Consider the following 27,800-nt stretch of genomic DNA (forward strand, 5'->3'; position numbering starts at 1 on the left):
TAAAGCAAATAGGCATTAAGCAGCTCTGCTTTCCTATCATCTTCTGTTACCAGCTCATATTCTCAATTGAGCAGCAGACCCACACCATCCTTGACCTTTCTTTTTTGTCTGACATTTTGAAGAACATCTTCTTGTTATCTCAAACACTCCTTGCCAGCTGTAACTTTGCCTTGGCTTTCCTGATTTTATCCCTACATGTTTGTGCTATTCTCATGTATATTTCCTTGGTGACATACCCCTCTTTCCATTTTCTGTATAGAATCACAGAACTGCAAGGGACCTCGAGAGGTTTTCTAGTCCAGTCCCCAGCATTCAAGGCAGGACTAAATATGATCTAGACAATCCCTGACAGATGTTTGTATAACCTGCTCTTAAAAATCTCCAATGATGGAGTTTCACAACCTCCCTAGGCAATTTATTCCAGTGCTTAACTACCCTGACAGTTAGAAAGTTTTTCCTAATGTCCATCCTAAACCACACTGGCTGCAATTTAAGCCCATTGCTTCTTGTCCTATCTTCAGAGGCTAAAGAGAACAATTTTTCTCCCTTTTCCTTTTATGTCTTGAAAACTGTTATGTCCCCCCTCAGTTCTCTTCTCCAGACTAAAAAAACCCCATTTTTTTCCATCTTCCGTTATAAGTCATGTTTTCTAGGTCTTTAATAATTTTTGTTGCTCTTTACTGCACTTTCTCCAATTTGTTGATATCTTTCCTGAAATGTGGGGCCCTGAACTACATAGAATACTCCAGGTGAGGCCTAATCAGTGCAGAGTAGAGCAGAAGAATTACTTCTAGTGTCTTGTTTACAAACACTCCTACTAATACATCCCAGAATGATGTTTGCTTTTTTTGCAACAGTGTTACACTGTTGACTCACATTTAGCTTGTGATCCACTATGACCCCCAGATCCCTTTCTGCAGTACTTCTTCCTAGGCAGTCATTTCCTATTTTGTATGTGTGCAACTGATTGGTCTTTCCTAAGTGGAGTACTTTGCATTTGTTCTTATTAAATTTCATCCTATTTACTTGAGGCCATTTCTCCAGTTTGCCCGGATCATTTTGAATTTTAATCCTATCCTCCAAAGCCCTTGCAACCCGCCCTAGGTTGGTTCATCCGCAAACTTCATAAGTGTACTCTCTATGCCATTATCTAAATCACTGATGAAGATATTGAACATAACCGGACCCAGAACTGATCCCTACGGGACCCCTCGATATGCCCTTCTACCTTGATTTTGATCTACTGATTACTCTCTCGGAATGGTTTTCCAACCAGTTATGCACCCACCTTATAGTAACTCTATCTAGGTTGTTAACAAACTAGGCAAATCAGAGAAGGTCATGCAAGACAGTATCAAAGGCTTTACTGAAGTCAAGACTTACCATACCTACCACTTCCCTCCATCCATAAGGCTTGTTACCTCATCAAAGAATGCTATTACATTGGTTTGACACGATTTATTGCTGAAAAATCCGTGCTGACTTTTTATCTTCAATGTACGTATCCCTTTTGGTTTTTAGATAGCTAAAAAGCTCCTTGTGCAGCCACATTGGCCTTCTGTGGTTCTTCTTAACTTTCCTCTGCACTGGAATAGCTTGCTGTTGAGTCTCCAGTACTGTATTACATCTTTTAGGAACTGCCAGCCCCCTTCGATTTCTTTATTCCTAATTGGTCTTTCCATGGGACCATGCCCACTATTTCTCTGAGTTGGTTGAAACCTGCCCCTCCCTGTCCTGTTCTACAGCTGTGAGTTCCCAAACACTGCTTAAGCTGGGAACCAACAGAGAGGAAAGGGCATGTGCTAGGAGATCGGGGGGAATCTCCACAAAGCACAGATTGGTTCTAAGGAGGATTTCTGGACTGGTGGTGTTCAACGGAATGCAATGGAAGTTTATGCTGTGGAGTAATCCCATCTCAAAATATTTAACCCAAGGCCTCTAAAAGTTAAAATGCATTCTATGTGTTAGATGCCTGCCCCTGATTTCCATATAGTTTATATGTTTATTCCCAAAAATATACTCACACAAAACCAATATCTGCTTTTGCTTATATCTTCTTTTGTAAGTGAATAGAAATTGATTCACTGAGTTTATTAGCAATGAAATGAAAAGCCAAGGTGTCCACATAGGTGTTTGGGAGGAATAAGGGACATGAGGGTCACATTCAGAAAGCCTCTCCTGTTTATTCAAGATATTATTTCTATTATTCTATACATTTTCCATAGGCTAGGCAAACTAAAGGATGGTTACAGCTGTCCATGAAGCAGCCCTGCTTCAGGTGTTCCATGTGGGGCTCTGGAGTCTTTTCATGTAAATACACTCCAATAAATGGATCCTTCCCCATTCCAAATGCACCAGTCCTTGTATGCTTTCAAGCAGATTGGAGTAAGGAACTCAAAGAGCTGTGCAGCTCAACTCTGAACAGTAAAATACTGTAGTTCCTACCTGCATTGTGTGTCTCCCGGTTTTTCTTTCTGTAATACAAAAGTTCAAAAGAAATTATGTGAAATAAAAGGGAAAACCTCCACATGTACAATTATTTCTTTTATGTTTTAAAGCAATTTTATTGTTACAGTTAAAAAAATACATTTAATACAAAATTCTGCTTTCTTGGCAAGAATGAATATAGAGAAGAGAGAAATAAAAACCCACAAAAGTAGTTCTTGATATAGGAATATATTATATTAATGTTTTCTGAGAAAAGATCATGAATGTTCAGACTAAATGGATTAGAGTGCAATACTACATGTGCGTTGTGTGTGTACTTGGTACAATTTATACATGTATAGGGGCAGGGATGGTTTCTTCCTGTGTGTTTGTACAGCACCTATCACAATGGGGCCCCCTTGCTCACTGGAGTCTTTGGGCACTATCATGATACAAATAAATAAAAACTAATCAGATTTCTGACCAGTGGAAAAGCTCATCTCATGAAAAAGCTGCACTAAACAGAACACACTTAATTTTTTGTACATACAGCCATGCTACATGCACAAGTATTTTATTGTTCCCAGAGCTTAATGGAAAAGGCAGAAAAGGAACAAGTTACTTACTTTACAGCAAGTACGGTCCTTTACAATGTTTGTCCACATGGTTCCCACTCTAGGTGCACATGTGCCTTATGTGCACGAGATTCGATTCTTTTGGCCAGCAATGTCTATAGGGGCCATGCTGGCACCCTGCATGTCCTCTTGCCCCCTACCCAAGGGCATAAAGGGCAGAGTGGGCCCAACTACCATTCAATTCCTTCACCAAGATTAAAGGACTCCTCATTAACAGGAAAGGAGGGTCATGAGATCAGTGTGCTTGAGCACTTGCTGAGTGCAGCTTGGAGGTAGTAGCTGTTTCTTTTTGATAGAGGGTTTCGGAATCAGACGTACCCTTCATTGATTGCTCCAATAAAAATAATTTCAAACAATCATCTCGGACTTTCTGAGGGTGTTTTGAAAAAGCCCTGCATGTTGAACACTTGTCTGGAAAGGCAAATAAAATATTTAATATTCCCATCATTTAAGGGAATAGCTGCCTCATAAGCAAGACAAGCTTGTCAACCTGCTAGAAAAAAATACAGAAAAATTAACATTGAACTAATACTAAAGGTAACAAAGAGCTATGGGGTAGCAGTTGGACACTATGGAGGTCCTGTCTCACTGTCATGGGCAGTAAGAAGGAACCAAGTTGCAGTTGAGACTCACTATGCCCTGTATGCCCTCGATTAGAGGCATGAGGCCATGCAGGGTGCATGCACTGCCCCAGACACTTGCAGGCCAAAAGATTCCAATCTTGCATGCACAGGTACATGTGCACCTTGAGTGGGAGCCATATGGACAAATACTTGAAGAAGCACAGCTACTTGTGAGGCAAGGGGGGAAGAAATGCAATGGATCTCAACACTCACTTTTATTAAGCAGCAGGCTGTGGCCTAGCTTAAAGAAGGTCAAGGCCTCAATTCAGGAAAGCACTTAAGCACGTGCTTAAACATCCTTCCTGAATAAGGACTCCTTCCTGAATCAGAGACCTAACACAAGAACAACTTTTCCCATATCCTTTGCCACCAAATAAATAAGTTTTCTGTTGGGAAGAGTGAAAATGAATGCTTAATTGCAGATCTTACTCAAATCTAATTGTTGAGATGATCCTATCAGCTAATCCAGTGCCTGCTCCTGGTCCCACTGAAATCAACAGGAGGACAACACAAGACCAGATCCTTGAGGGTGCAGTCTTTCAGATGACACATAAAGCTGACAACCTGGTGAAATTCCATCTTGGGAAATTACATTCTTAGGCCTGCCAAATGCTGTATCTTGTGTGACACTCACACATTTAGCAGATCTGTCATGTCTTCTCCCACAGCTGATAAAATGCTATGCATGAGAAACTCACACACCCTTCCTCTGCCCCTCTCCCAAAAGCTTTTAGCCTATAGAATGTCTACTTAACCTTTCCCACAAGTCCTCCCCACTACTCTTTTCTTGATCACTGTGGACAACACCACCAACCTGCTTGTCACAGACTCCCATAATCTGGGTGTCATCTTCAATTTGGAACTCTCTCTAGGTCCTTACATCGAGGCTTTGTCTAAGTCTTACAGATTCTTTCTGCATAGCATCTCTATTCATCCACACAGCTAAAATTCTCATCCAGGCTCTCATCTCAGTTACTGCAATATTCTTCTCTTTGACTTTGACAAATGCAATCTTGCTCTGCTTATATCCATTAGGAAACATGTCTTTGCAGCAGCATTCTAACTCGTCACTTTGACCATGTCACTCCTCTCTTTGCATCCCTCTTCTCTGTTGTGCCAAACATAAGCTACTTGTCTTCACTTTCAAACCTCTTCTCGACCTATCCCCAACCCATCTATCATCTCTCATTCAAATATCAAAAAGGACGATGGCTGTCTCCATTGTCTGCTTGTTAAACAAGTACTTTCCTGCTTTCTCCCATGGTGTCCCTCAGGTTTGGGAGGAGCTCCCTGCAAACATCTGCAAAACTAAGTCATTATTCTCCTTAAAACATTCCTTTGCCACGATGCCAACAAAAAAAACTTGACAACAATTAGGCTGCTGGTACACTGTCTCATTAAAACAAATAAAAGGAAGTTCTTCTTCAAACAGTGCACAGTCAACCTGTGGAACTCCTTGCCAGAGGAGGTTGTGAAGGGTAGGACTATAACAGGGTTTAAAAGAGAACTAGATAAATTCATGGAGGTTAAGTCCATTCATGGCTATTAGCCAGGATGGGTAAGAATGGTGTCCCTAGACTCTGTTTGTCAGAGGGTAGAGATGGATGGCAGGAGGGAGATCACTTGATCATTACCTGTTAGGTTCACTCCCTCTGGGGCACCAGGCATTGGCCACTGTCGGCAGACAGGATACTGGGCTGGATGGATCTTTGGTCTGACCCAGTATGGCCATTCTTATGTTCTTATAGTTTCCTTGTACTCCCCCATCAGTCTGTCTGAAGCCATCTGTTCTTTCTTCTATTATTCTTAGATGGTAAGATCATTAGGGAAGGAACTGTCTCTTTTCTGTGTTTCTACAGTGCTTAGCACAATGGGGTCATGGTATGTGTCTGGGGCTCCTAGGTGCTATGATAATACAAGTAAATAATAATAATGAAACACCAGGAAACCACAAGCTCTAGTCCCACCTTTCTCCAGTGGCTGCTGTTAATATTGCTATGAATTTCAAAACCTATATTATGAACCACAAGGCGAAGCAATTGTCATTCACCCACTTCATGGATAAAATAGCAGAGAGGTTGTACATGGTAATTTCAACCACAGCAGGGAATAGAATCCAGGCAATTAATATGTTGGGCCTGAATCTGATTTGTTTTGCCACAATGCCTTTCAGAATGATTGTGCCATCCGATGAAGTGAGCTGTAGCTCACAAAAGCTTATGCTCAAATAAATGTTAGTCTCTAAGGTGCCACAAGTCCTCCTTTTCTTTGTGCCAAATTATGTGCTTCAATATGCTGCCTCTACCACATCCTGAACACATTCTGCTTTCAAGAGCCAGGAGCAGAATGCATGAATACCCAGCATTGTAGCACTGCCTCAAGTGGAAGGGGCTTGTATCGTGGATCTGAAGGTCCTGGGTTCAAAGCCTACTCTTGGGGGGAAAATAGTATGTAGTTATGTGATTAAAGACTGTGGGTAACATTTTCAAAAGCATCCACATGACTTAGGTGCCCTAAGTACTATTGACTTTTAATGGACTTAAGCACATTTGAAAATTTTATCTTGTATCCCAAAGCATCATAATTGAAGTGATACAGCTAACCTGAATTCTGGAATTTCCTAGCTTTTCTATGCTGACTTTGCGACCTTAATTTTATCTTCTACCCTAAGTTCTTTTAAATGTGTTTTTATATACACATATACATACATATATGTACACACACACACACAACACACCTATCAAGCTAGTGTGAGGAACCTAGAATAATCATATTTGTTGAAATGATATTAGAGGTGAATGTGGATAATGCATTAATCGTTATTTTATTACTGCACTATTATTAATAGTATTTTTGTTAATGGAAGCTGTCCCTTCAAGAACAAAATAGAGCAGTTATACAGTGTTTGATGTAGACAAGGCAGTATGTGGGAGATTTTACCTGTGCCCCCCCAGAGTGGGAGACGGTGCCTGTGCAAGCGCCAACGAGATCAGAATTTGATTTAACAAACATCCCTCTCCAAAAAATAAGCCTCATTCTTGAAGGTTAGCACTTACTTGGGGACTTGATACCTCAGTGTATTGCTAAGGAACTACAGAGCCTTTCACCAGTTTGAAACCAGCCTAGCTCAGTAGTAATTAAAAGTTGTTCCCATCTAATGGATATTTAGTGGCCCCCTATGTGAGTCTAATGGGTCTTAATTCCACATCAAAACCCACCGTCACATACTGCACTAATTGGCAGACTTTGACTAGAATCCAAGAATTGTATGGGCCACAGAGACTAAATTACCCCTTTTATCTCTAGAGGAAGCTACCGCTAGACCAGGGTTGGGGCATGCTTAGCAGGGTACTATATGTGAGAAAGAGAAGGTCACACCCTGTGCAGTAACTGAGGTTCTTTGAACTGCGTCCCACTATGGCTGCTCCACAGTAGGTGCAGCAGCGCCCCCTATGCCTGAGATCGGAAATCTTTGGTAGCGTGCCCACTGGACCACAAATGTGCTCCTGCTCATCTCACGCTGTGAATGGGATCTATATATAGCGCTGTGCGGACCAACTGCCCTCAGTTCCTTCTCTACTGCAAAGAGTATCTTTCAGCTCTGAAGCAGAGGGGAGAAGGGTGGGTAGTGGAGCACTCATAGGGACACACATCTCAAAGAACATCAATTACTGCACTGGGTGAGTAACCTTCTCTTCTTCCCATGTCCCTATGGGTGCTCCACTATAGGTGACTGTAAAGCAGTGCCCCTAGTTGGAAGGCTTGGGCTTGGGCTTCGGAGTGGAGTTTAGTGCAGATGACAGGACAATGTGTCCTGACAGGACAATGTGTCCTAGCAGGGCAGCTGATGCTGCATAATAATTGCGCAGTGATGGCTAAAAGTGTCTATGGAGGCCCAGGTGGTTGCTTTGCAAATGTTAATAATTGGGATATTGTTGAGAAAGGCAATCGAGTTGGAGAGAGAGTGGGTAGAATGTGCTCAAGTTCCAGGAGGAGACTGTTGATTCTGTAATTGGTTGAAAAGGTGTATACATTGGAAGATCTGCTTGGAAAGGCATTGTTTGGATATGGCCAGGCCTTTCTATCTTTCGACCATTGACAGGAATAAGCATGGCTATTGTGTGAAAGATTTAGTTCTATCCAGGTAAAAAGCTAATGCTTGCCTGACATCCAAGGTATGTAACGTCACCTCCTGCTGGTTGCTATGTGATTTGGGAAGATAGGTTGATTTAAATGGAAGGAAGTTGGTACCTTTGGTAAGAATTTTGGATGTGGACATATTGTGACCTTGTCTTTATGAAAAACTGTGTACTGGGTGTATGCCGTGAGAGCGCCAATTTCTCCTACCTGTCGAGCCGATCTGATGGTGATGAGAAATGCTGTTTTCATGGATAGATGAATACAAGAGCCATGGGCTCGAACAGTGGTCTGTTGAGGCAGCGCTAGATGAGACCAGGGTCCCAAACTGGGGTGGGATCTCATGAGGGTAAAGGTTTTGGAGACCCTTCAAGAATCTCTTCCGGAATGGATGGGTGAAGACAGTGTGGCTGTCTGGGATGGAATGTTGTGATGGAGGCTAAGTGTACATGAATAGAACCTGTGGATAACCCTGATTTTTTAAGATCCAAAATATAGTCCAAAATAAGTAAAATCATGATGTGACTGGTGGTGCCCCAGGATCAGAACCTTGTCCATTTTTGGAGGTAAGTGCGTTGAGTTGCGTCATGTGTGCTATTCAAGAGGACCTCTTTTACTGCCTCTGAACAGGTCACCTCTGAATCCTGAAACCATGGAGGACTCATGACTTCAGATATAGGGGCAATGTGGATTGGGATGGAGGATTTGACCTGCATCCTGTGAGAGAAGGCACGGAGTTGGTCACAGAGTGATCAGAGAACATATACCTCCTTCGTATGGTGGTGAGTATACCAAATCGGATGTAGCCATGTTGGAGTTGTAAGGATGACTCGGGCTCGGTCCCCCTGTATCTTGTGAAGCACTCTGAACAACAGGGGAATGGTTGGGATGGCATAGAGTAGTGGGGCATCCCACGTAATTAGAAACGCATCTCACAGGCGCCTGAGGGCATAGGCCTGCTCTTTAGCAGAATTGAGGGCATCTGACATTCTCCGTTGTGGCAAAGAGATCTATGGTTGGGAATCCTCAACAGCTGAATATGTGGTGTAGAGTTTTTGTATCTAGCTTCCACTTGTCGTCCTGCTCATTGAGTCTGCCAAAGCGTTCTGGTGTCCAGGGAAGTATGCAGCTGAAATGCTGATGTTGTGTTGGACATATTTCCATAATTTCAGGGCTTCCGAGCATAGGGAGTGGGACCTTGCTCCACCTTGTCCAGTAATGTAGAACATGCAGGCCATATTGTCTGTCATATTTCATATAGTGCAATGTCTGATCAGTGGTAGAAAATGCCAGCAGGCCTTGTGGACTGCCTGTCACTCTAGAAGATTGATGTGTAGGGTGGATTCCACTAGGGACCACCTGCTCTGCACTATATGGGTGAGAAGGTGTGCTCCTCAACTAATTAGGGAGGTGTCAGTTGTTAGTATCAGGGATGGAGCTGGTTGAAGGAAAGGTACCCTGACACAAACGTTTTTGGGTTCTGTCCACCAGAGTAGTGAGCCACTGACCTTGATATGCATGGACAGGAATTTGTGAAGACTGTGCCTCTGAGGTACGTAGACAGTGCGTAGCCACACCTGGAGACAGCACATATGCAACCTGGCATGCTTTACCACAAATGTGGCTGCTACCATGTGGCCGAGCAGCTGGAGACACATCCTGGCAGAGATCTGGGGACAGGTTCTCACTGTGGACACGAGGTCGACTATTCCTGAAAATCTGTGAGCTGGGAGGAAGGCTCTTCTTTTATCACATCCAAGTGTGCCCCAATAAACTCCAGGTGTTGTACAGGTGACAGTGTCAATTTTTGTATGTTTATGAAGGCAGAGATTTGAGAAAAGGTTCATTGTCTGCCGTATGGCATGAACTGAGTCAGGTTTGGATGAAGCCTTGAGGAGTCAGTGATTTAAGTATGGGAATATGACAATGCCTTGTTTGCATAGGTAGGCTGCCACTTCTGCAAGGACTTTGGAGAAGACTCAGGAGGCTGTAAAAAGTCCAAAGGGAAGTACCCTGTACTGGTCATGAATGGTCCCCATGATGAATCTGAGGAACCATCTGGTGATGTGAAAATACATGTCTTGGAGGCAGAGAACCAGTTCCCCTGTTCCAGTGCTGGGATAATGATGGATAGCGTATTCATCTTGAAGCTTTGCAGTTTGACGAATCTGTTGAGATTTCATAGGTCTAGGATTGGTCTCCGCCCACTGGATTTCTTTTGGATCAGAAAATAATGTGAATAAAAACCCTTCCCTCTGTGTTGGGATGGGACTGATTCTATGGCTCCCATTTGCAGGTGGTTTATTTCTTCTTGTGGAAGGTGTTCATAAGAAGAGCCCCAGAAGAGGGATGGAGGGGGGGGGTGGGCAGGGGAGATAGATAGGAATGGGATGCATTCCATTTGTTGATGATTTCTAGGACCCACTTGTCCAAAGTGATTTGCCGCCACGATGGTTAGAAAGGAGCTAAGTGGTCACCAAACTGGTGGTTATTGAAAATGGTTGCCATGACTGGAACAGAGGGAGATTTCTCAGGGCGTAGACCAAATCTTCAAAATTGCTGTTTGGACGTGGATATAAGAGAGGTAGCCCCTTGAGTTGTCTATTGTCTGCACTTTGTTGGGGGCCTCTGATGTCTTTGCTGTGAGTCATACCGCCAATGGAGGAGTGAAAGGTGGAGGCTGGGACCTCATGGCACGTTGGCATTTTCGCTGATGTCTCTTTGGTGCTGGCATATATATGCCGAGAGAGCAGAGAGTCACTCGAGAGTCCTTTAGGAAACGTAGGGACTCATCCATGCATTTGGCAAATAGCTTGGAGCCTTCAAAGGATAGGTCCTCAACAGTGGTTTGCACTTCCTTGGGGACTCTGGAGAGGTGCAGTCATGATACTCAGTCTCATCACTACGGCTATCCTGATGGAACAGGCAGCTGTACCAGTAGCATCTAAGGAGGCTTTTAAGGCCATACGGGCCAACTGGTGTCCTTCAGACACAAGTGCCTGGAGTTGCTCCTTCTTGTTGTCGGGAAGATCCTGGAAGAAATCCTGTATCTTAGAATAGTTTATGTAAGTGTATTTGGCCATGGGAGCCTCATAATTAGAGATATGAAACTGCACATGACAGAGGAATAAGCCTTGCGACCAAACAGGTCTAGTCGCTTCCAGTCCCTGTTGTAAGGGGTTGAACTTAGGTGGTATTGGTGCCCTTTTTCATGTACTGCATTGTCAACCAGGGAGTTTGGAGTAAGGTGGGAAAAATAAATTCCATGTCCTTAGCAGGGACATAATATTTTTTGTCTGGCTGCTTGCAAGTTGGCGGGATGGAAGCTAGGGTCTGCCAGAGCACCTTGGCTGCGTCCAAGAGGGCCTCATTGATAGGGAGAGCTATCTTCGCTGTTGCTCTTTCACTTCCTCCAGAGGGATCTGGAGGGAGCCCACAATCCTATGGAACAGCTCTTAGAAATGTTTGAGATTGTCTGCTGATGTAGGGGGTGGAGGCACGATTTCCTCCCTTTCCCTCAGTGAGGCTAAGTGGAGGGTTGGTATAACCTCCTCTTGTTCATCTTCCTATTCCTCCACAGGTAGTGGATCAGCCTTTGGTGGTAGAGGGACGGATGACGATGATGAGCATAGATGTCTGCAGCTCTATTCTATGGAAGCTTTGAAAACTGTGCTCTGTACATAGCCCATGGATCCCAATGTGGAGGGACTGACACATGGGATTGCATCCATGGGGGTCCAGACCAGTGCCCTGGTTTGGTTCCGGTTTCCGAGTAGTGAGGACATGTAGAGGATGCTTTCTGTGTATGTCCCGAATCTGATGGGGGGGACAGAGTATTCCTCCTCCTCTTCCTTGCTAGGGAAATGTGGTGCCATCCTCGGAGGGGAAAGAGAGTAATGCTATGACTCCAGAGAAGAAACATGAGGTGGAGGGAGCTCGACTCTGAGTAGCGGTGACTCAGGCATGTCAGATACCATCAGATCTTTAGGGTATCTGAACTCCTGTGGAGGAGGGAGGAGCATCATCCTGTCAGTGCAGAGGGGAGGGTGCATTCTCTGGAACAGCCAGCAGATGGAATAGAAGGCTTACTCAGTTCAGTGCCGAAGTCTTGCCTGGTGTGGAGGGTCTCGTCAGTTCTGGATATTGTATCAGTGCCGAGGACTTGCTCAGTGCCACGGGTTTGGTCCGAGCCAGAGGTTATATCTGTGCCGAGGGCTTGCTTGGTGCTGCGGGTCTGGCTGGTGCCAATAGAGATGTCAGTGCTGATGGTTTTGTCAGTGCCGAAGTGTCTGAAGTTGATTTGGCTGGGGAAGTTGGTACCATTTTTGAAGGTCTCATACTGTGCTCCTTGGTGCCAAGAGACACTGCAGTGGCCTGTGGGCCTGCCTATTTAGGATCCTTAGGCTTCTTCTTAGTGCTGGTACCAAAGGCACTCAGGTGCTCACAGGAGCTACCCCTGAAGATGTCGAGGCTACTTACCTCACAGGGGATGGTGTTCTACCAGACAATTCCTTACAGGGTGATGTGGCACCCCGTTTCTTCCCATCTGAGCGAAAGAGGATTTTATCTTGGAAGGACGTGACAAGTGGGGGTCAGCTGATGATCTAGTCGAGCAAGCAAAGTGTCTAGACCTCTCCATGAGGAGAAGTGTCAGCCAGATGTCTCAGTCTTTTCAGGCCCTAGCAGTCAAGTTGTGATAATGAGTTCACTTTTGTGTGACATGTTCTTCACTGAGGCAGTGGATGCACTGTGGGTGCCCATCATTGACAGGAATGGTTTCATGGCATGAAAGGCATCTTCTAAGCCCAGGTATAAGTATGAGGGAAAGAGCTTTCCGGTAGGGAAGGGCAGGTAGCGGGAAAAACATATTCTAAGCTAAGTACTAATAGGGAGGGAAGAAAGAGGAAGAAATTTTTTGTTTTTCTTTTTTAGGGGAAGAGGACAATTAAAGGAAACTACTAATTACTATGTTAAACAGGTAAGGGTACTATCTAAAGACTCAGAGGATAGAAAGGCTCTGCTACAGATTCCATCCCAGACCAAAGGCGGTTGGAAAGAACAGAGTGGTTGGACCACAGAGAGCTATATATAGATCTCACTCACGACGCAAGACAGGGAGGAACACATGTGTGGTCCAACAGACAATGCTACCAAAGATCTCCAATCCCAGATGCAGGAGTAGCCATAGGGACATCAGTCAAAGAAGAACTTGTCTGTCTGCTGCCCTGTAGATAATCAGAGGCCTTCACTTATGTTGTCAAGATACGCTTGCCTTGGACAGACTGCCTAGCAGTACAGCAGACAGAGGCTCTATAGAGTTTTCAGCTGGCCAACACGTGCCAGTCAATTGGCCACAGATACTTACCGGTGCTGCTTCTTCATAGGAGTCTCATTCTCTGTCATCTCTGGCATGGTTTCAGACAGAAGGGCCTGAAGAGGAATGGGCAAAAGAATTAGCAAATACAGATCTCTCTAGAACTCTATTAGCACAAAAAAGTGTCAGCTTGATCTTTAACATTTCAGCTGTAAGTGCAAGATCTATTTGAATGAGCCAAGAAGTCCAGCACCTTGATTTAGCACATCTTTAGGCAAGAGCACATCAAAAGAGTAAGTGCGATCCCTGTAGTGCACTCTTGCTATATGTATTGAACAAATTTCCATTCCTTGAGTGTGGCTTAAAAAAAAAAAAAAAAAGTTTCCCATCTTTTCAGGGAAGCCACTAACAAAGTTACACCACTTGATTGGGGGTGGGTGTTTCAATTTTTCATGAGATACTCACAGAAGATATGATGAAACTGGACAGTCTTTCATTCTAATATGTGTACAGTTCCCAGTTTTGAATAAAGCAAATAATTGCTGAGCAAAGTAACAAACTAGATTGAGAGTATTTTATTCAATAAAAAGTATAACAGTGGCAATGTGGTTTTTCTCGTCAGCTCTTGTTTTTGTACAGATGATATATAAAAGCTCTTTATCTAGGTTTCTTGAACCCAGCACTAACTAACTATCAGACTCCTTTTGGGCATTACTGTGGCAAATATACAGAGCTGAGCCCTGGTATAATTAGACCAAAAAACAAACAAACCTCACATCAATATACAGTTAAGGTTGCTACAAATAATATACCATGGTCTCAAAAACATAAAAGTCAGTAAAAACAAAGTTAAAATATGACTACATTTTCCAATGCACAACATGACTTTACATATAACCTTTCCAAAGATTAAATACAAGCTGTGCAGTTTGTAATAAGACCATTAAAAATGTTAAGACGACACGATAGTAGGGTTACATGAATTTGAAGATGAAGTTATGCCAATGATGGCTATTTTATTTATATACATTATGTAAAATCTCTAAAAATCTTTCCTCTCCATAATGGGTGTGGGTGTGTGCGCGCGCGCATTATGGAAAGGAAAGATTTTAGAGATTGTACATAAGGTGGAACGTGCTGTAGATGCCAGCAGGAAGATTATTTCTTACCGAATTTTTTGTAACCTTCTTTATTCTAAAAACTCAAATATGCTTTATGTATGTTTCTGTGTTTGTATGCAGGGATGTTTCTACTGATCTTGTAATGAAGTGGAGATGTCAAAATGTATTCAAAACTACATTATCAATCAATTAAAATAATTCTTAGCTATCAATTAGCTTCCAGTACCTAGACTATATTTACATTCATTTCTAAAAAAAACTGGATAGGGAATTTCCCCAGACCTCTGTTCACCCACTTTAAACCCTACCCAAGAGTCTGTGGTGCAATTACATTCTCTCTGAAAAAGACAAGAACGACTCTTTCAGGCTCATCAACACTGCCTCTTAGGGATTTTCTATACACAAACTGGAACCAATATAACCATTTAGAGTTAAGTCAATTTTTTACTGACTTAAATCAAAATTTGGAAAAAAGAAAAGGAGTACTTGTGGCACCTTAGAGACTAACCAATTTATTTGAGCATAAGCTTTCGTGAGCTACAGCTCACTTCATCAGATGCATACTGTGGAAACTGCAGAAGACATTATATACACAGAGACCATGAAACAATACCTCCTCCCACCCCACTCTCCTGCTGGCAATAGTTCATCCAAAGTGACCACTCTCCCTACAATGTGCATGATAATCAAGGTGGGCCATTTCCAGCACAAATCCAAGTTTAACCAGAACGTCGGGGGGCGGGGGGGGGGAGTGGGCGTAGGAAAAAACAAGGGGAAATAGGCTACCTTGCGTAATGACTTAGCCACTCCCAGTCTCTATTTAAATTAATAGTATCCAATTTGCAAATGAATTCCAATTCAGCAGTTTCTCGCTGGAGTCTGGATTTGAAGTTTTTTTGTTTTAAGATAGCGACCTTCATGTCTGTAATTGCGTGACCAGAGAGATTGAAGTGTTCTCCTACTGGTTTATGAATGTTATAATTCTTGACATCTGATTTGTGTCCATTTATTCTTTTACGTAGAGACTGTCCAGTTTGACCAATGTACATGGCAAAGGGGCATTGCTGGCACATGATGGCATATATCACATTGGTGGATGTGCAGGTGAACGAGCCTCTGATAGTGTGGCTGATGTTATTAGGCCCTGTGATGGTGTCCCCTGAATAGATACTATTAATAGATACTATTAATAGATACTATTAATTTAGGCTTAAATAGAGACTGGGAGTGGCTAAGTCATTATGAAAGGTAGCCTATTTCCCCTTGTTTTTTCCCTAACCCCCCCCAACGTTCTGGTTAAACTTGGATTTGTGCTGGAAATGGCCCACCTTGATTTTCATACACATTGTAAGGAGAGTGGTCACTTTGGATAAGCTATTACCAGCAGGAGAGTGGGATGGGAGGAGTTATTGTTTCATGGTCTCTGTGTATATAATGTCTTCTGCAGTTTCCACAGTATGCATCCGATGAAGTGAGCTGTAGCTCACAAAAGCTTATGCTCAAATAAATTGGTTAGTCTCTAAGGTGCCACAAGTACTCCTTTTCTTTTTGCGAATACAGACTAACACAGCTGTTACTCTGAAACCTATCAAAATTTGGGACTCTTAATCTGAAATAAGAGTGTCTACATGCAGACTTGCACCAAAATAACCAAAAGGTGTGGCTTACAACCAGTTTAGTTATTTTTATTACAGGTTCTGCAAAAACAAGCCCTTAGTTAGCTTGAAGGATCACTATGAAGAAATGCAATACACACATGCCAACATGCAGGAAAACAGCACTCTGCTCCATACAGTGACAGAGTTGTTGCGGATTCAACAGAAGTAAATCTTCTATGTCCCCTTCAAAAGAACCAACACAAACCCAACTGGCTACTCACAGAATCACAGCTGCAGAATCAGTCATGATCAGTCAGATTCATGATCTGAATAGGACTTTTCAAAATTCCTTGACCATGAAAAAAATTACTGTGCAAGGAATCTGGGTGACCTGGGGTGTTGAAAACAACCAAATACAATAATGGGCCAGACCGTGTTTCCCCTTGATATATACTGTCGAAGGTGGGTTCAACCATCTTCACAGCATTGTTCTCCCTGAACCAGATGAAGCGCAGACCTCTGAACTCTCTACACAGTTCAGGGGTCTGCACTTGGGGAAGGGCAGAGTCTTGGCAGGAGGAGTGAATAGGTTGTAATATGCAAACATATTTAAATTAATTTCAACAATTTTTAAATTTAAGACTCTCTTCTGGAGTTTGTGTGTCTCAATCAACACTTGGTTAGAGCATGGAAACCCATAAAGCGAAAAAAACTAGATATCAGAGTGAAACACCAAACAGGTATGCACTGACCAAGTAGAGGGACATGCAAAAAAGTCAACTGAAAAAATACTGAAAAGTCAACTACATTTTTAAAAATCATTTCATTTAAAGTAAGAAAAACAACTTTTTAACTGTATCTTTTTATGTTATTTTCCTGATAGGTGATAAAAATCCCTTACCAGCTGCATGATGGCCCCAAATGAGCAAGATACTTAAGGAGATGAACAGTCCCTCTGCTTCAGAATTTGGCACATGCTTGAATACCTTGCTGACCTCTATCACTATATTTGGTTACTTTACACCCTCTTCGTTGGGCTTCATCCCCTTTTTTATATTAGTCAAAAAATTGGCCTCTAAAGGAGAAAGGAGTATGTTACAAAAGGGTATTTGAGATGGATTTAGAAAGCAATGTGCGAAGCCCAGAAAACGGTATCCCATATTATCAACTGGGTATGGTATCCAGTAGATCTTTGGGTTTTGCTAACATCCTTTCACCCACCAACCTGTAGCTGGAATTCTTCACATGAATTCTCAGACTCCTCCCAGCTTCACCTCACATCAGTTTCTGATCCAGACACATCAGGTTCCACTGGCAGACTTCTTATGTTTAACTTTTTTTGTTACTATACAGGAGAAAAAAAGAAAAAGAAAAGATATTAAATTTGGCTACCAGGAAATGTTTTATGTTTCTGTAACTTGACCCTGATGATACTGATGTTGCAAGTAAGAAGATTGCATACAGTCTAAAAGTCAGCCATCTAAAGAACGCCAAAGTTTAGAACTGTGTATATGAGAGAATTGAGGGTGGCATACAGAAATGAAGTTCGGAATCTAAGCTTCTGATGTCCTAAATAGTTGACTGAACAAGAGACCTATGCTTATCAAGTCAACCAAGAAAAATAGATTCTAGCTCTGAAAGTTGTACATCTCTAACATCCTTTCCCTGAGCATGAGATTGATACAGGGAATATCACCATCCTGTGGAGGAAAAAAAAAACCTGAGATCACATCTAGTTGGAGATACTGAAGATCCAATTCTGCAAAATTCCATATACCTTCAACTCCTCAGTCAGACTTGACGGTGCTCAGAGCTTCATAAAAAGTTGCACCCTTAATCACCTTTAAATCAAGTTTCCACAGTGTCACCAGAGCCCAATTGGTATTATACACCACCCAACTCCAGGCCATTTAAATTACAGACATCAAATGACTTTCCTATCCCAAATATCTGAGCACGTCACACCCTCTTTGAATACCTTCTCTGGCTTCCCCTTCTCCATTTATTGTATGAGCTCTTCCTGTTATCAAGATTCTGCTTGAGAACATTCTGCCCATAATTTGAGAAGAATCCAGCTTTAAAATTCTTCCACAGAAGCTGAAAAGTGTTTTAGTTATATAAAACACCTGTGGCTGGCCCATGTCAGATGACTCTGACTTGCGGGGCTTGGACTGCAGGGCTATACAGTTGCAGTGCAGACAACTGGGCTCAGGCTGAAGCCAAGGCATCCTATAGCCTGGGCTCCAGCCCAAGCCTGAATGTCTACACAGCAATTTTATAGCCCTGCAGTCCAGGCCCTGTGAGCCCACGTCAGCTGACATGGGCTAGCTGCAGATGCTTTATTGAAGCGTAGACATATATTAGAGTAAGAGTTTGGAAGTCTGAGGGTATTTCCCTAATGTTAATGTTTTTTCTAAGGCCTGGTCTACACTACAAACTTAGGTCAGCATAAGCTGCATTAACTTGATCTAATAATGTATATAGCTACGCTATCGAGTCCCTTCCGCTGACCTAAGTGGCTGTAAAGTCGACTTCTGTACTCCACCTCCGCAAGAGGCACTTAAGTCGACATCCACGGGTCGACATGAGGATAGCGTAAACACTGCTTTGTGTAATTTGAATGAATTAGTCTCTAGGAGGTGTCTCACAGTGCTCCACTGTGACCGCTCTGGAGAGCGCTTTCAACTCCACTGCACGTCAGGCAGGTACACAGGAGGTGAACAGTCATTATGGTTCTGCTCCACAGACATGCTACTTTTATGAGGAGCTGCATGTGATTCTTGGCGGCAATCCCACCATTACCCCAAAACGCTCCATGGATGTTTCCCAGGAGCCCCAGGCATCCTTGAGCAACAACCAGGAGGACACTGTTGATGAGGAAGAGGAGGAGAACGTAAGGCAGGCAAGTGGAGGATCCATTCTCCCCGACAGCCAAGAACTGTTTTAACCCTTGAGCCCATCCCTTCACAGGACCAGTTGGCGGCGGAGCGTTATGCAGGGGAAGGCAGTTCTGGTGAATACACATTTCCAGTCAAACTGTACAGGTTACATGCTATTATTTTTTATGTTTAATCTGAACAAAAAAGTAGGTATCCTGGGTATCGGTGGCTACTCCAGCTACGCAGAGGGTGCTCTCCAAAAAAGACAGTTTACATGCATGGGGATGGCCCAGGAATCCTCCATGGAGATCTCTAGGAAGCCTTCATGGAGGTACTCTGCAATCCTTTGCAGAAGGTTTCTGTGAAGGGCTGCCTTATTTCATCCACCACGGTAGGACACTTTCCTGTGCCACTCCAGTATTAACTCTGCTGGCATCATTGCAGCACATAGCATTGCTGCATAAGGACTGGGTCTGTACCCAGATGCTTGAGTATCTGCTTCCCTGTTGCCTCCGTTACCCTCAGGAGAGCATCTCATAAGATCACCTACGGGAAACGGGGGAAGTTTTGAATGCTAGCCTTTAAACCGCAAACAATTCAACAAGTAATCCGTCCTGTTTGGTGAAATCCAGGTCACACAACCACGCTTTCCCAAATGTGCTGTGGTTGAAAGGAATCACCATGTATTGCAAGCAGCATTGAAGAAAAACAAAAAAGCGGGGGGGGGAGGGGAAGAAAAGAGGGGTAGTGGTTTCCTGTTTGTCTTCCTTCCCCCCCCAACCCGATGCCGCTTTTGTAAAAACAAAACAAAAGACAAAAAAAAAACCAACTACTTGGTGGGCTATACACTGATGCCTGTCCTCAAGTACCATCCACGTTGCTAGGGGCAAGGAAGCTTTTCTCAAGATCCCAAGGATGTCTTCACAAAAACAGCAGCACAAGACCTCTTGCCCATGCCTTGTGGCCTTACTCACCATTGCTGGAGCAGGAAACCAACTCTTGCAATAGCCAGTGGTTGTAATTACACTGTGGCTTCAAGTGAAGTGTACTGAGGGGTGGGTTTTTTTAATAAAAAGAATTAACCTTGCCAGAAATGCTGTTAATGCTACCCTTGTGCTTTGCATTCCTTGCAGCTGAAATCTTGTCCGTCAGCACGCCCTCCACACCGGGACAGAGACTTTCCCAGATTAGAAAGCGGAAAAAGACGACTTGGGAAGACATTTTCAATGAGTTAATGCACGCCTCCAAGAGTGACAAGACGGAGCTCAGAGCATGGATGATTACACTGTTAGAGAACATGGACAAGGAGGACAGGAGAGCATGCAGGGAACAAGAGTGTGCCACGCAGGAAGAGGTGCTGTGGGTTATGAAGAAGCAACAGACATGTTGAGACATCTGGTTGAGGTTCAAGAAAGGCACTGGATGCTAGAATCCCTCTGCAGCCTATGCTGAACCTGCTGCCATAATCGCCCAGTTCTACATCCTCCTCCCCCAAACATCCCATGAGGCCGGGGGGGGGGGGTGTGTGAATTTGGTATCCCTTGCACTCAACAGCAGGGGAGGGTACAAGGACCAGAAGGCACCCATTCCCATTGTTTCTGCAGTCCATCTGTAAGCAAGCTATCCTTGTTTCTCCCCCCACAGTGTTATCTTACTTTTCTTTGCTGTGTTTGTGTGCATAATAAAACTTCACGATTGAGGAGAAAAGGCTCTTTATTAATTCAACACACGGTGGTTGGTGGGGGTGGAGTTTACAGGTGAGAAAATGCACTGGAGTAGACCGTTTGGTAAGGTACACCACAGATAAGTGTCACATTACTCTGGCTCATTGCTGCAACTTGTTTTCAAAGCCTCACAGAGATGCAGAGCCCCTCACAGTGTGCTCTTCTTATTGCCCTGGTGTCTGGCTGCTCAAAATTGGCTGCCAGATGATTTGCCTCAACCCCCTCTCCCCGCCAGAAACTTTTCTCCCTTTGTTTCACAGATATTATGGAGCACACAGTAGGCAGCAATAACAATGGGGTATTGCTTTCACTGATTTCTAACCTAGTAAGCAAACAACACCAGCGACCTTTTAAACGTCAAAAGGCACATTCCACCACCATTCTGCACTTGCTCAGCCTATGGTTGAGCCAGTCCTTACTGCTGTCCAGGCTGCTTGTGTATGGCTTCTTGAGTCGCAGGAGCAAGGGGTAGGCTGGGACTCTGAGGATCATGATTGGCATTTCAACATCACCAATGGTTATTTTGCAGCCTGGAAAGAAAGTCCCTGCTTGCAGCTCTCTGAACAGACCCGTGTTCCTAAAGATGCATGCATCATGCATCTTTCCCAACCATCCCACGCTGATGTCGGTGAAACGGCATCTGTGATCCACCAGTGGTTGCACCACCATTGAGAAGTACTCCTTTTGGTTTATGTACTCTTTGGCAAGGTGGTCTGGTGCCACTATAGGGATATGTGTTCCGTTTATCACCCCACCGCGGTTAGGGAACCCCATCACGGCAAAACCATCCACTATGTTCTGCACGTTGCCCAGGGTCACTACCCTTCTTAGCAGAAGTCTGTTGATGGCCCTGCAAACTTGGATCATAACAGATCCCATGGTAGATTTACTCAGTCCAAATTGATGCCCCACTGACTGGTAGCGGTCTGGTATTGGAAGCTTCCACATAGCTATCCCAACTCGCTTCTCCACTGTCAGAGCAGCTCTCATTTTAGTATTGCTGCGCTTCAGGGCTGGGGAAAGCTCTTCACACAGTTCCTGGAGAGTGGTCTTGCGCATTTGAAAGTTCTGCAGCCACCGTTCATCATCCTATAGTTGCATAACTATGCGGTCCCACCAGTCAATGCTTGTTTCCCAGGCCCAGAAACAGCGCTCAAGGTAATGCATGACTGTCGCCAGCAACTGCGAATTGCTCCGCTCTAGGTCTTCCAGCAGGGCTGCTTGTGTGGCATCACATTGTTTCATTCAGCGGCTCCTGTATCAGCTGTGCAAATATTACAGGATAGGGTGCAAGGTGTTTGTAATGCTCACAACAACAGTGTACAGGTGAGCGGGGTCCATGCTTATCGTCATATGGCGTCCGCATGGGTAACCCAGGCTTATGAAAAAGGCTCGGTTTGTTTGCCACTGATTTCAGGGAGGGAGGCAGGTAAGTGCATCATGGGAGCTAAGGCCATTTCCCATAACCATCCGTGCTAACGTTTTGGTCCCATAAGGCATTGCAAGCCCAACCCAAAATTCCACTTGGTTATGTGCACTGTGGGATAGTTACCCACAGTGCAGTGCTCCATGCGTCGATGCAAGCTTTGCTAGTGAGGAAGCACTCCACTGACACAATGAGCATAGTGTGGACGTGCAAGATCGACTTGCTTAAATCGGAGGCTCGATGTTGACATACTTGAAGTCGACTTAACTTTGTAGTGTAGACATGGCCTAAGTTTTGCACTCACTACTTTAGTGCAATCTATTCCCATGACTATTTCTTGAGAGAACTTAATCTCTCTCAGCACAATTACATTTTGAAAACATTTAAATACTTTCTACTAAGAATTCTGTGGTTGGGTCCATATTAAAGGGATGGTATTTGTCTGGCAGGTAAGTTATTCAGGGCATCAACATCTTAAATTCTACTTGGAAGATGGGGCACTGTTGTGCAAGAATGTTAGCGGATGCCATCAACCATTTCTTTCATCTTTAGAGAATTACCTGACTGAAGTTGCTTGGACTACCAACCAGATGCCCGGGGAATCTATGTATCCCCCCAATTTTCCTCTTCGTGTTTAGATTTTCACCAAAATAAACAGAGTTCTACCTACCAACTGATATGTAGAACATCTCCCGAAATTTTGGAATTGATTGAATGTGGTGTTCAAAAGTCTTCTGTTGCATCCAAATAGAAAAACGTTATCAAGTTGAACACAGGGCTTTGCAAGCTTGGCCAATGATTAGAAGTATGTTTAAATTTATATTCCTTACTCTCCAATTTAAATCTTCCTGTATTCATCCACAACCCAATTTTTTTCACATCTGAATTTGTTCTGAGGGTTAGTACAGAATTATCTGTTTAAGGTGAGAGTTTTTAAAGGCTTGCAATAATCAAGCAAAGGGTTGTCAATTTTGGTTGGACATATTCCTGTATGTATCATCACATGACAATCTTTAATCTTTAATTCCTGGAGACTCTGGGACAATCCTGGAGGGTTGGCAACCCTAAACGAGCAACATTCCTGATACCCTCCAACCGCTCAATATTTCCAAGTGTTTTTAATCTGTAGCACATAGAAAAAGTAAAAGACACAAGGCAGCCAGTTAACACATATCGCACACCATCTTCCTAAACAATTCATAGGAAGTTCATTCCAGATTTTGGTTTTCTCCTGGAATTTTTGAAGAACAGTGAAGTTAATCTTATAAAGTGTGTCTACTGTGTCAGTTATACATAACCTTAAGTGTTTTATTTTTGTAGAGGCCAATGAGAAATTACAGCAAGTTTTGATTTTCACTGTAGTTTCTTGCTTCACATTGGTATGAAGAAAAATACGGTGTTATTGCCTATCTTAACAACCCAAGACATGACTAAAGCTAGAAAGTCCCTGGAGAGGTACAAATACTGAAGGTAAGGGTTATATAAGATATAATAAAATGCCATCTGCACAGATGGTGTTTTTGTTCTATGGTTTTAGTTTTGGGTCCTGTAACATTTATAGTAAGTCCAAACAACTGCTTTGTAACTAGAGCAAATAAAAGGAGTGAACTTGGACATTCTCATTTTGCTCCCCTTTTAAAGGGATTCACTTACACCGACCCTCGCTAGAACGTGGGGTTCGGGATCCATGCATGGTACCGCGGATCCCAATTTAAATATTTAAATTTGGGATCTATCGCCGCAACCACGCTATATGCGAATCCGCGCTATAATGATGTGTGCTCTAGTGATGGTCCGCTGTACTAGAATACTAGCTTTCTGAGTTCAGTATAAGGCATTCACTTGTTCTGTAAAGCTAGACATTTTGTGCAACTCAAGCTATCAAAAATGGTCACTCAACCCAGCTCAAGGCCTTCTCTGCATCAACAGATAAAAAGAACAAATTCCTGTTTCTTCAACCGATTGAATATATGGAATTCAACGTACATCACAAGCTGGCTTTATAGCCATCCAGTCCTGGGGTTTTGTAAAGCTTTAAGGTGTTCATTCATAGCCCTTTAAATTTCAGCTCTAGGTATTGGGTCTTCTAATTTAATTGAATAATCTTCTGCTAGAAATGACAGAGATGGTTTTTAGGGAGTATGGTGGTGGGAGATAAATGTTAATTTTGCCAACACTGTAAGATTGTGATGTATAAAAATGGGATAGAAATCCTGAAAAGATGATTTAACTGATCTAAAGTCTCTCATTCCCCCCTTCCTGTTTTGACAAATTACCTTCTTAGGAGCTCTCCTTCTCAGACAAAAATCCAGAATGTTATCAGTTGTCTCATCCTATCATAAAAAGGTTATTTTAGCTAGCTTTATTTGCTACTATCTTTTCACTCAATAGTATAATAAATTATCCCTTTAAATTTTATACGTGCTCTGTACTGCTTTTGATTTAGCATATCTTTGTGAAGAGCTTCCTATTTTGCAAAGTAATTCTTTCCATTAGTTTTTTCTTTAAATTATTAGCTATATCAAACAATCTTCCTCAGATTACTGCTTAAACTGTTTCACAAGGAGCAGCATCACTTGTATCTTCCACATAATTCATTTTTATATATTTGAGAGCATCCTTTTTAAAATATTGTGACAATTCAGGTTTTGTAATAGAATATCGTATCATTTTAATGGCTAGGAGCCCTACTCATGGACCAGGACCCTCACTGTGCTAGGTACCGTACAAAGAAAAGAAAAAGACTATCATTTAATGTCCAGCGCTTGCCTTATTTTTCCTCCTTTATATCCTGTAAAATACCCCAAATAGGGGCATGCTCTGTTACAATAATACTGCTTATACCAACTTCACACATCTTATATAGATTACCTTAACCATTGCAGACGGTGAACAATTTCAGAGCATGAGCACTGATTACTCAAACAAAAGGTCAAGTTTTCTCTCCAAGATGTAGCTCTCTCTACACATTCACTAACTACATTATAGTGAAAAGAAAAGGAGTACTTGTGGCACCTTAGAGACTAACCAATTTATTTGAGCATAAGCTTTCATGAGCTACAGCTCACTTCATCGGATGCATACTGTGGAAAGTGTAGAAGATCTTTTTATATACACACAAAGCATGAAAAAATACCTCCTCCCACCCCACTCTCCTGCTGCTAATAGCTTATCTAAAGTGATCACTCTCCTTACAATGTGAATGATAATCAAGTTGGGCCATTTCCAGCACAAATCCAGGGTTTAACAAGAACGTCTGGCGGGGGAGGTGTAGGAAAAAACAAGGGGAAATAGGTTACCTTGCATAATGACTTAGCCACTCCCAGTCTCTATTCAAGCCTGAGTTAATTGTATCAAATTTGCAAATGAATTCCAATTCAACAGTTTCTCGCTGGAGTCTGGATTTGAAGTTTTTCTGTTGTAATATCGCAACTTTCATGTCTGTAATCGCATGACCAGAGAGATTGAAGTGTTCTCCGACTGGTTTATGAATGTTATAATTCTTGACATCTGATTTGTGTCCATTTATTCTTTTACGTAGAGACTGTCCAGTTTGACCAAGGTACATAGCAGAGGGGTATTGCTGGCACATGATGGCATATATCACATTGGTGGATGTGCAGGTGAACGAGCCTCTGATAGTGTGGCTGATGTTATTAGGCCCTGTGATGGTGTCCCCTGAATAGATATGTGGGCACAGCTGGCAACGGACTTCGTTGCAAGGATAGGTTCCTGGGTTAGTGGTTCTGTTGTGTGGTATGTGGTTGCTGGTGAGTATTTGCTTCAGGTTGGGGGCCTGTCTGTAGCCAAGGACTGGCCTGTCTCCCAAGGTTTGTGAGAGTGTTGGGTCATCCTTCAGGATAGGTTGTAGATCCTTAATAATGCGTTGGAGGGGTTTTAGTTGGGGGCTGAATGTGACGGCTAGTGGCGTTCTGTAACCTATCCTGAAGGATGACCCAACACTCTCACAAACCTTGGGAGACAGGCCAGTCCTTGCCTACAGACAGCCCCCCAACCTGAAGCAAATACTCACCAACAACCACATACCACACAACAGAACCACTAACCCAGGAACCTATCCTTGCAACGAAGTCCGTTGCCAACTGTGCCCACATATCTATTCTGGGGACACCATCACAGGGCCTAATAACATCAGCCACACTATCAGAGGCTCGTTCACCTGCACATCCACCAATGTGATATATGCCATCATGTGCCAGCAATGCCCCTCTGCTATGTACCTTGGTCAAACTGGACAGTCTCTACGTAAAAGAATAAATGGACACAAATCAGATGTCAAGAATTATAACATTCATAAACCAGTCGGAGAACACTTCAATCTCTCTGGTCACGCGATTACAGACATGAAAGTTGTGATATTACAACAAAAAAACTTCAAATCCAGACTCCAGCGAGAAACTGTTGAATTGGAATTCATTTGCAAATTTGATACAATTAACTCAGGCTTGAATAGAGACTGGGAGTGGCTAAGTCATTATGCAAGGTAACCTATTTCCCCTTGTTTTTTCCTACACCTCCCCCGCCAGATGTTCTTGTTAAACCCTGGATTTGTGCTGGAAATGGCCCAACTTGATTATCATTCACATTGTAAGGAGAGTGATCACTTTAGATAAGCTATTAGCAGCAGGAGAGTGGGGTGGGAGGAGGTATTTTTTCATGCTTTGTGTGTATATAAAAAGATCTTCTACACTTTCCACAGCATGCATCCGATGAAGTGAGCTGTAGCTCATGAAAGCTTATGCTCAAATAAATTGGTTGTCTCTAAGGTGCCACAAGTACTCCTTTTCTTTTTGCGAATACAGACTAAGATGGCTGTTACTCTGAAACCTACATTATAGTGATTGCTTTTGAGTCATTTATTAACATGTTCCCCTCACTCAATGTCCTTTTTTTTAAAATTTAAAATCAGACTGTCTATCTTTAGGTGTGGGATCTAACTAAAATCCGCTATCAAATGAAATACTTTTGAAATGCATGGCGAGATTCAGCTATATGTTAACTATGTTGCATTTTTTTTAATTGGGTGTACACAGATTTATAAAGAGAAATATCTAGTCCAGTGGTCCCCAACCTTTTTGTGGCCAATCGCACATTCATGTTTTCAGAAGAGTGTGGCGGGTGCCAACAATTTTTCAAGGCTTTTTTTAATTTGTACATTAAATACAAAAAAATCATATTTAATATTACATAATATATGAATCCATAAGATAAAAAAAGGTAATTTTGCATGTAAAAAGGTATTAATTAAATTATTTGGCAATTACTGTTTCACCTTACCATGTGAATTTGCTCCTTTTTAGCTACCTGTAAGAAAAATTAAGGAGTTTTTACTAAATAAATATCATAAACAGTTTTCATCTTATTTTAAAAAAGTAAAACTATTTTTTGATTGGACAGTTTTTTTGAAAAATTTAGACTAGCTGTCGGAGAAAGTGAGGCTAGTAATATTTCAGCCCTATATATAAAACGTTGTTGAACTGCTGGTCCAAATACATTTATTATTCTTACTTTAACATAGATAGCCAGTTATGGTTAATACAAAAATATTCTTTGTATTGTTACTTGTATCTGGATTTCAATAAACAAACAAATATGAAAAAAGTTAAACACAAGTTAATCATACACGCTCCTTAGCACTTAATGGAAAATAGATATCATTAATTCACGTGTTTTTTCTAATAAAGTCAGTGTGATTTTTGACACTGCATTTCTTCAGCCAATTTTTCATAGTTGGGAGAGTAGAATGATATTCCCGTTTGTAAGCAATCGTCAAGATGGGCATCTGTAAGCCGAGATCTGTATTTTGATTTTATGATGTTCATTGCTGAAAACAGAACTTTGCATAGATAAGTGGAACCGAAATAAGATTTTATTTTGTATGCTACATTTAAAGCA

At 42.5% G+C, this 27,800-nt stretch overlaps 1 protein-coding gene across 3 annotated transcripts in view; it reads right to left on the minus strand.

Moving 5' to 3' along the window:
* Positions 1–27,800, minus strand: part of USF3 (upstream transcription factor family member 3) — a 117,829-nt gene that overhangs the window by 65,132 nt on the left and 24,897 nt on the right. For all 3 annotated transcript variants that reach the window (XM_077823053.1, XM_077823044.1, XM_077823036.1), the window contains exons 2-4: positions 17,081–17,200; positions 13,188–13,252; positions 2,446–2,474 (exon numbers count right to left, since the gene is read on the minus strand). In XM_077823053.1, the coding sequence (XP_077679179.1) occupies positions 2,446–2,474; positions 13,188–13,234 (76 nt within the window). In that variant the 5' untranslated portion in view covers positions 13,235–13,252; positions 17,081–17,200. The remainder of the gene's footprint in view (positions 1–2,445; positions 2,475–13,187; positions 13,253–17,080; positions 17,201–27,800) is intronic.

This window comes from Eretmochelys imbricata, chromosome 1 (assembly GCF_965152235.1).
Source record: "Eretmochelys imbricata isolate rEreImb1 chromosome 1, rEreImb1.hap1, whole genome shotgun sequence".
Taxonomy (NCBI): domain Eukaryota; kingdom Metazoa; phylum Chordata; order Testudines; family Cheloniidae; genus Eretmochelys; species Eretmochelys imbricata.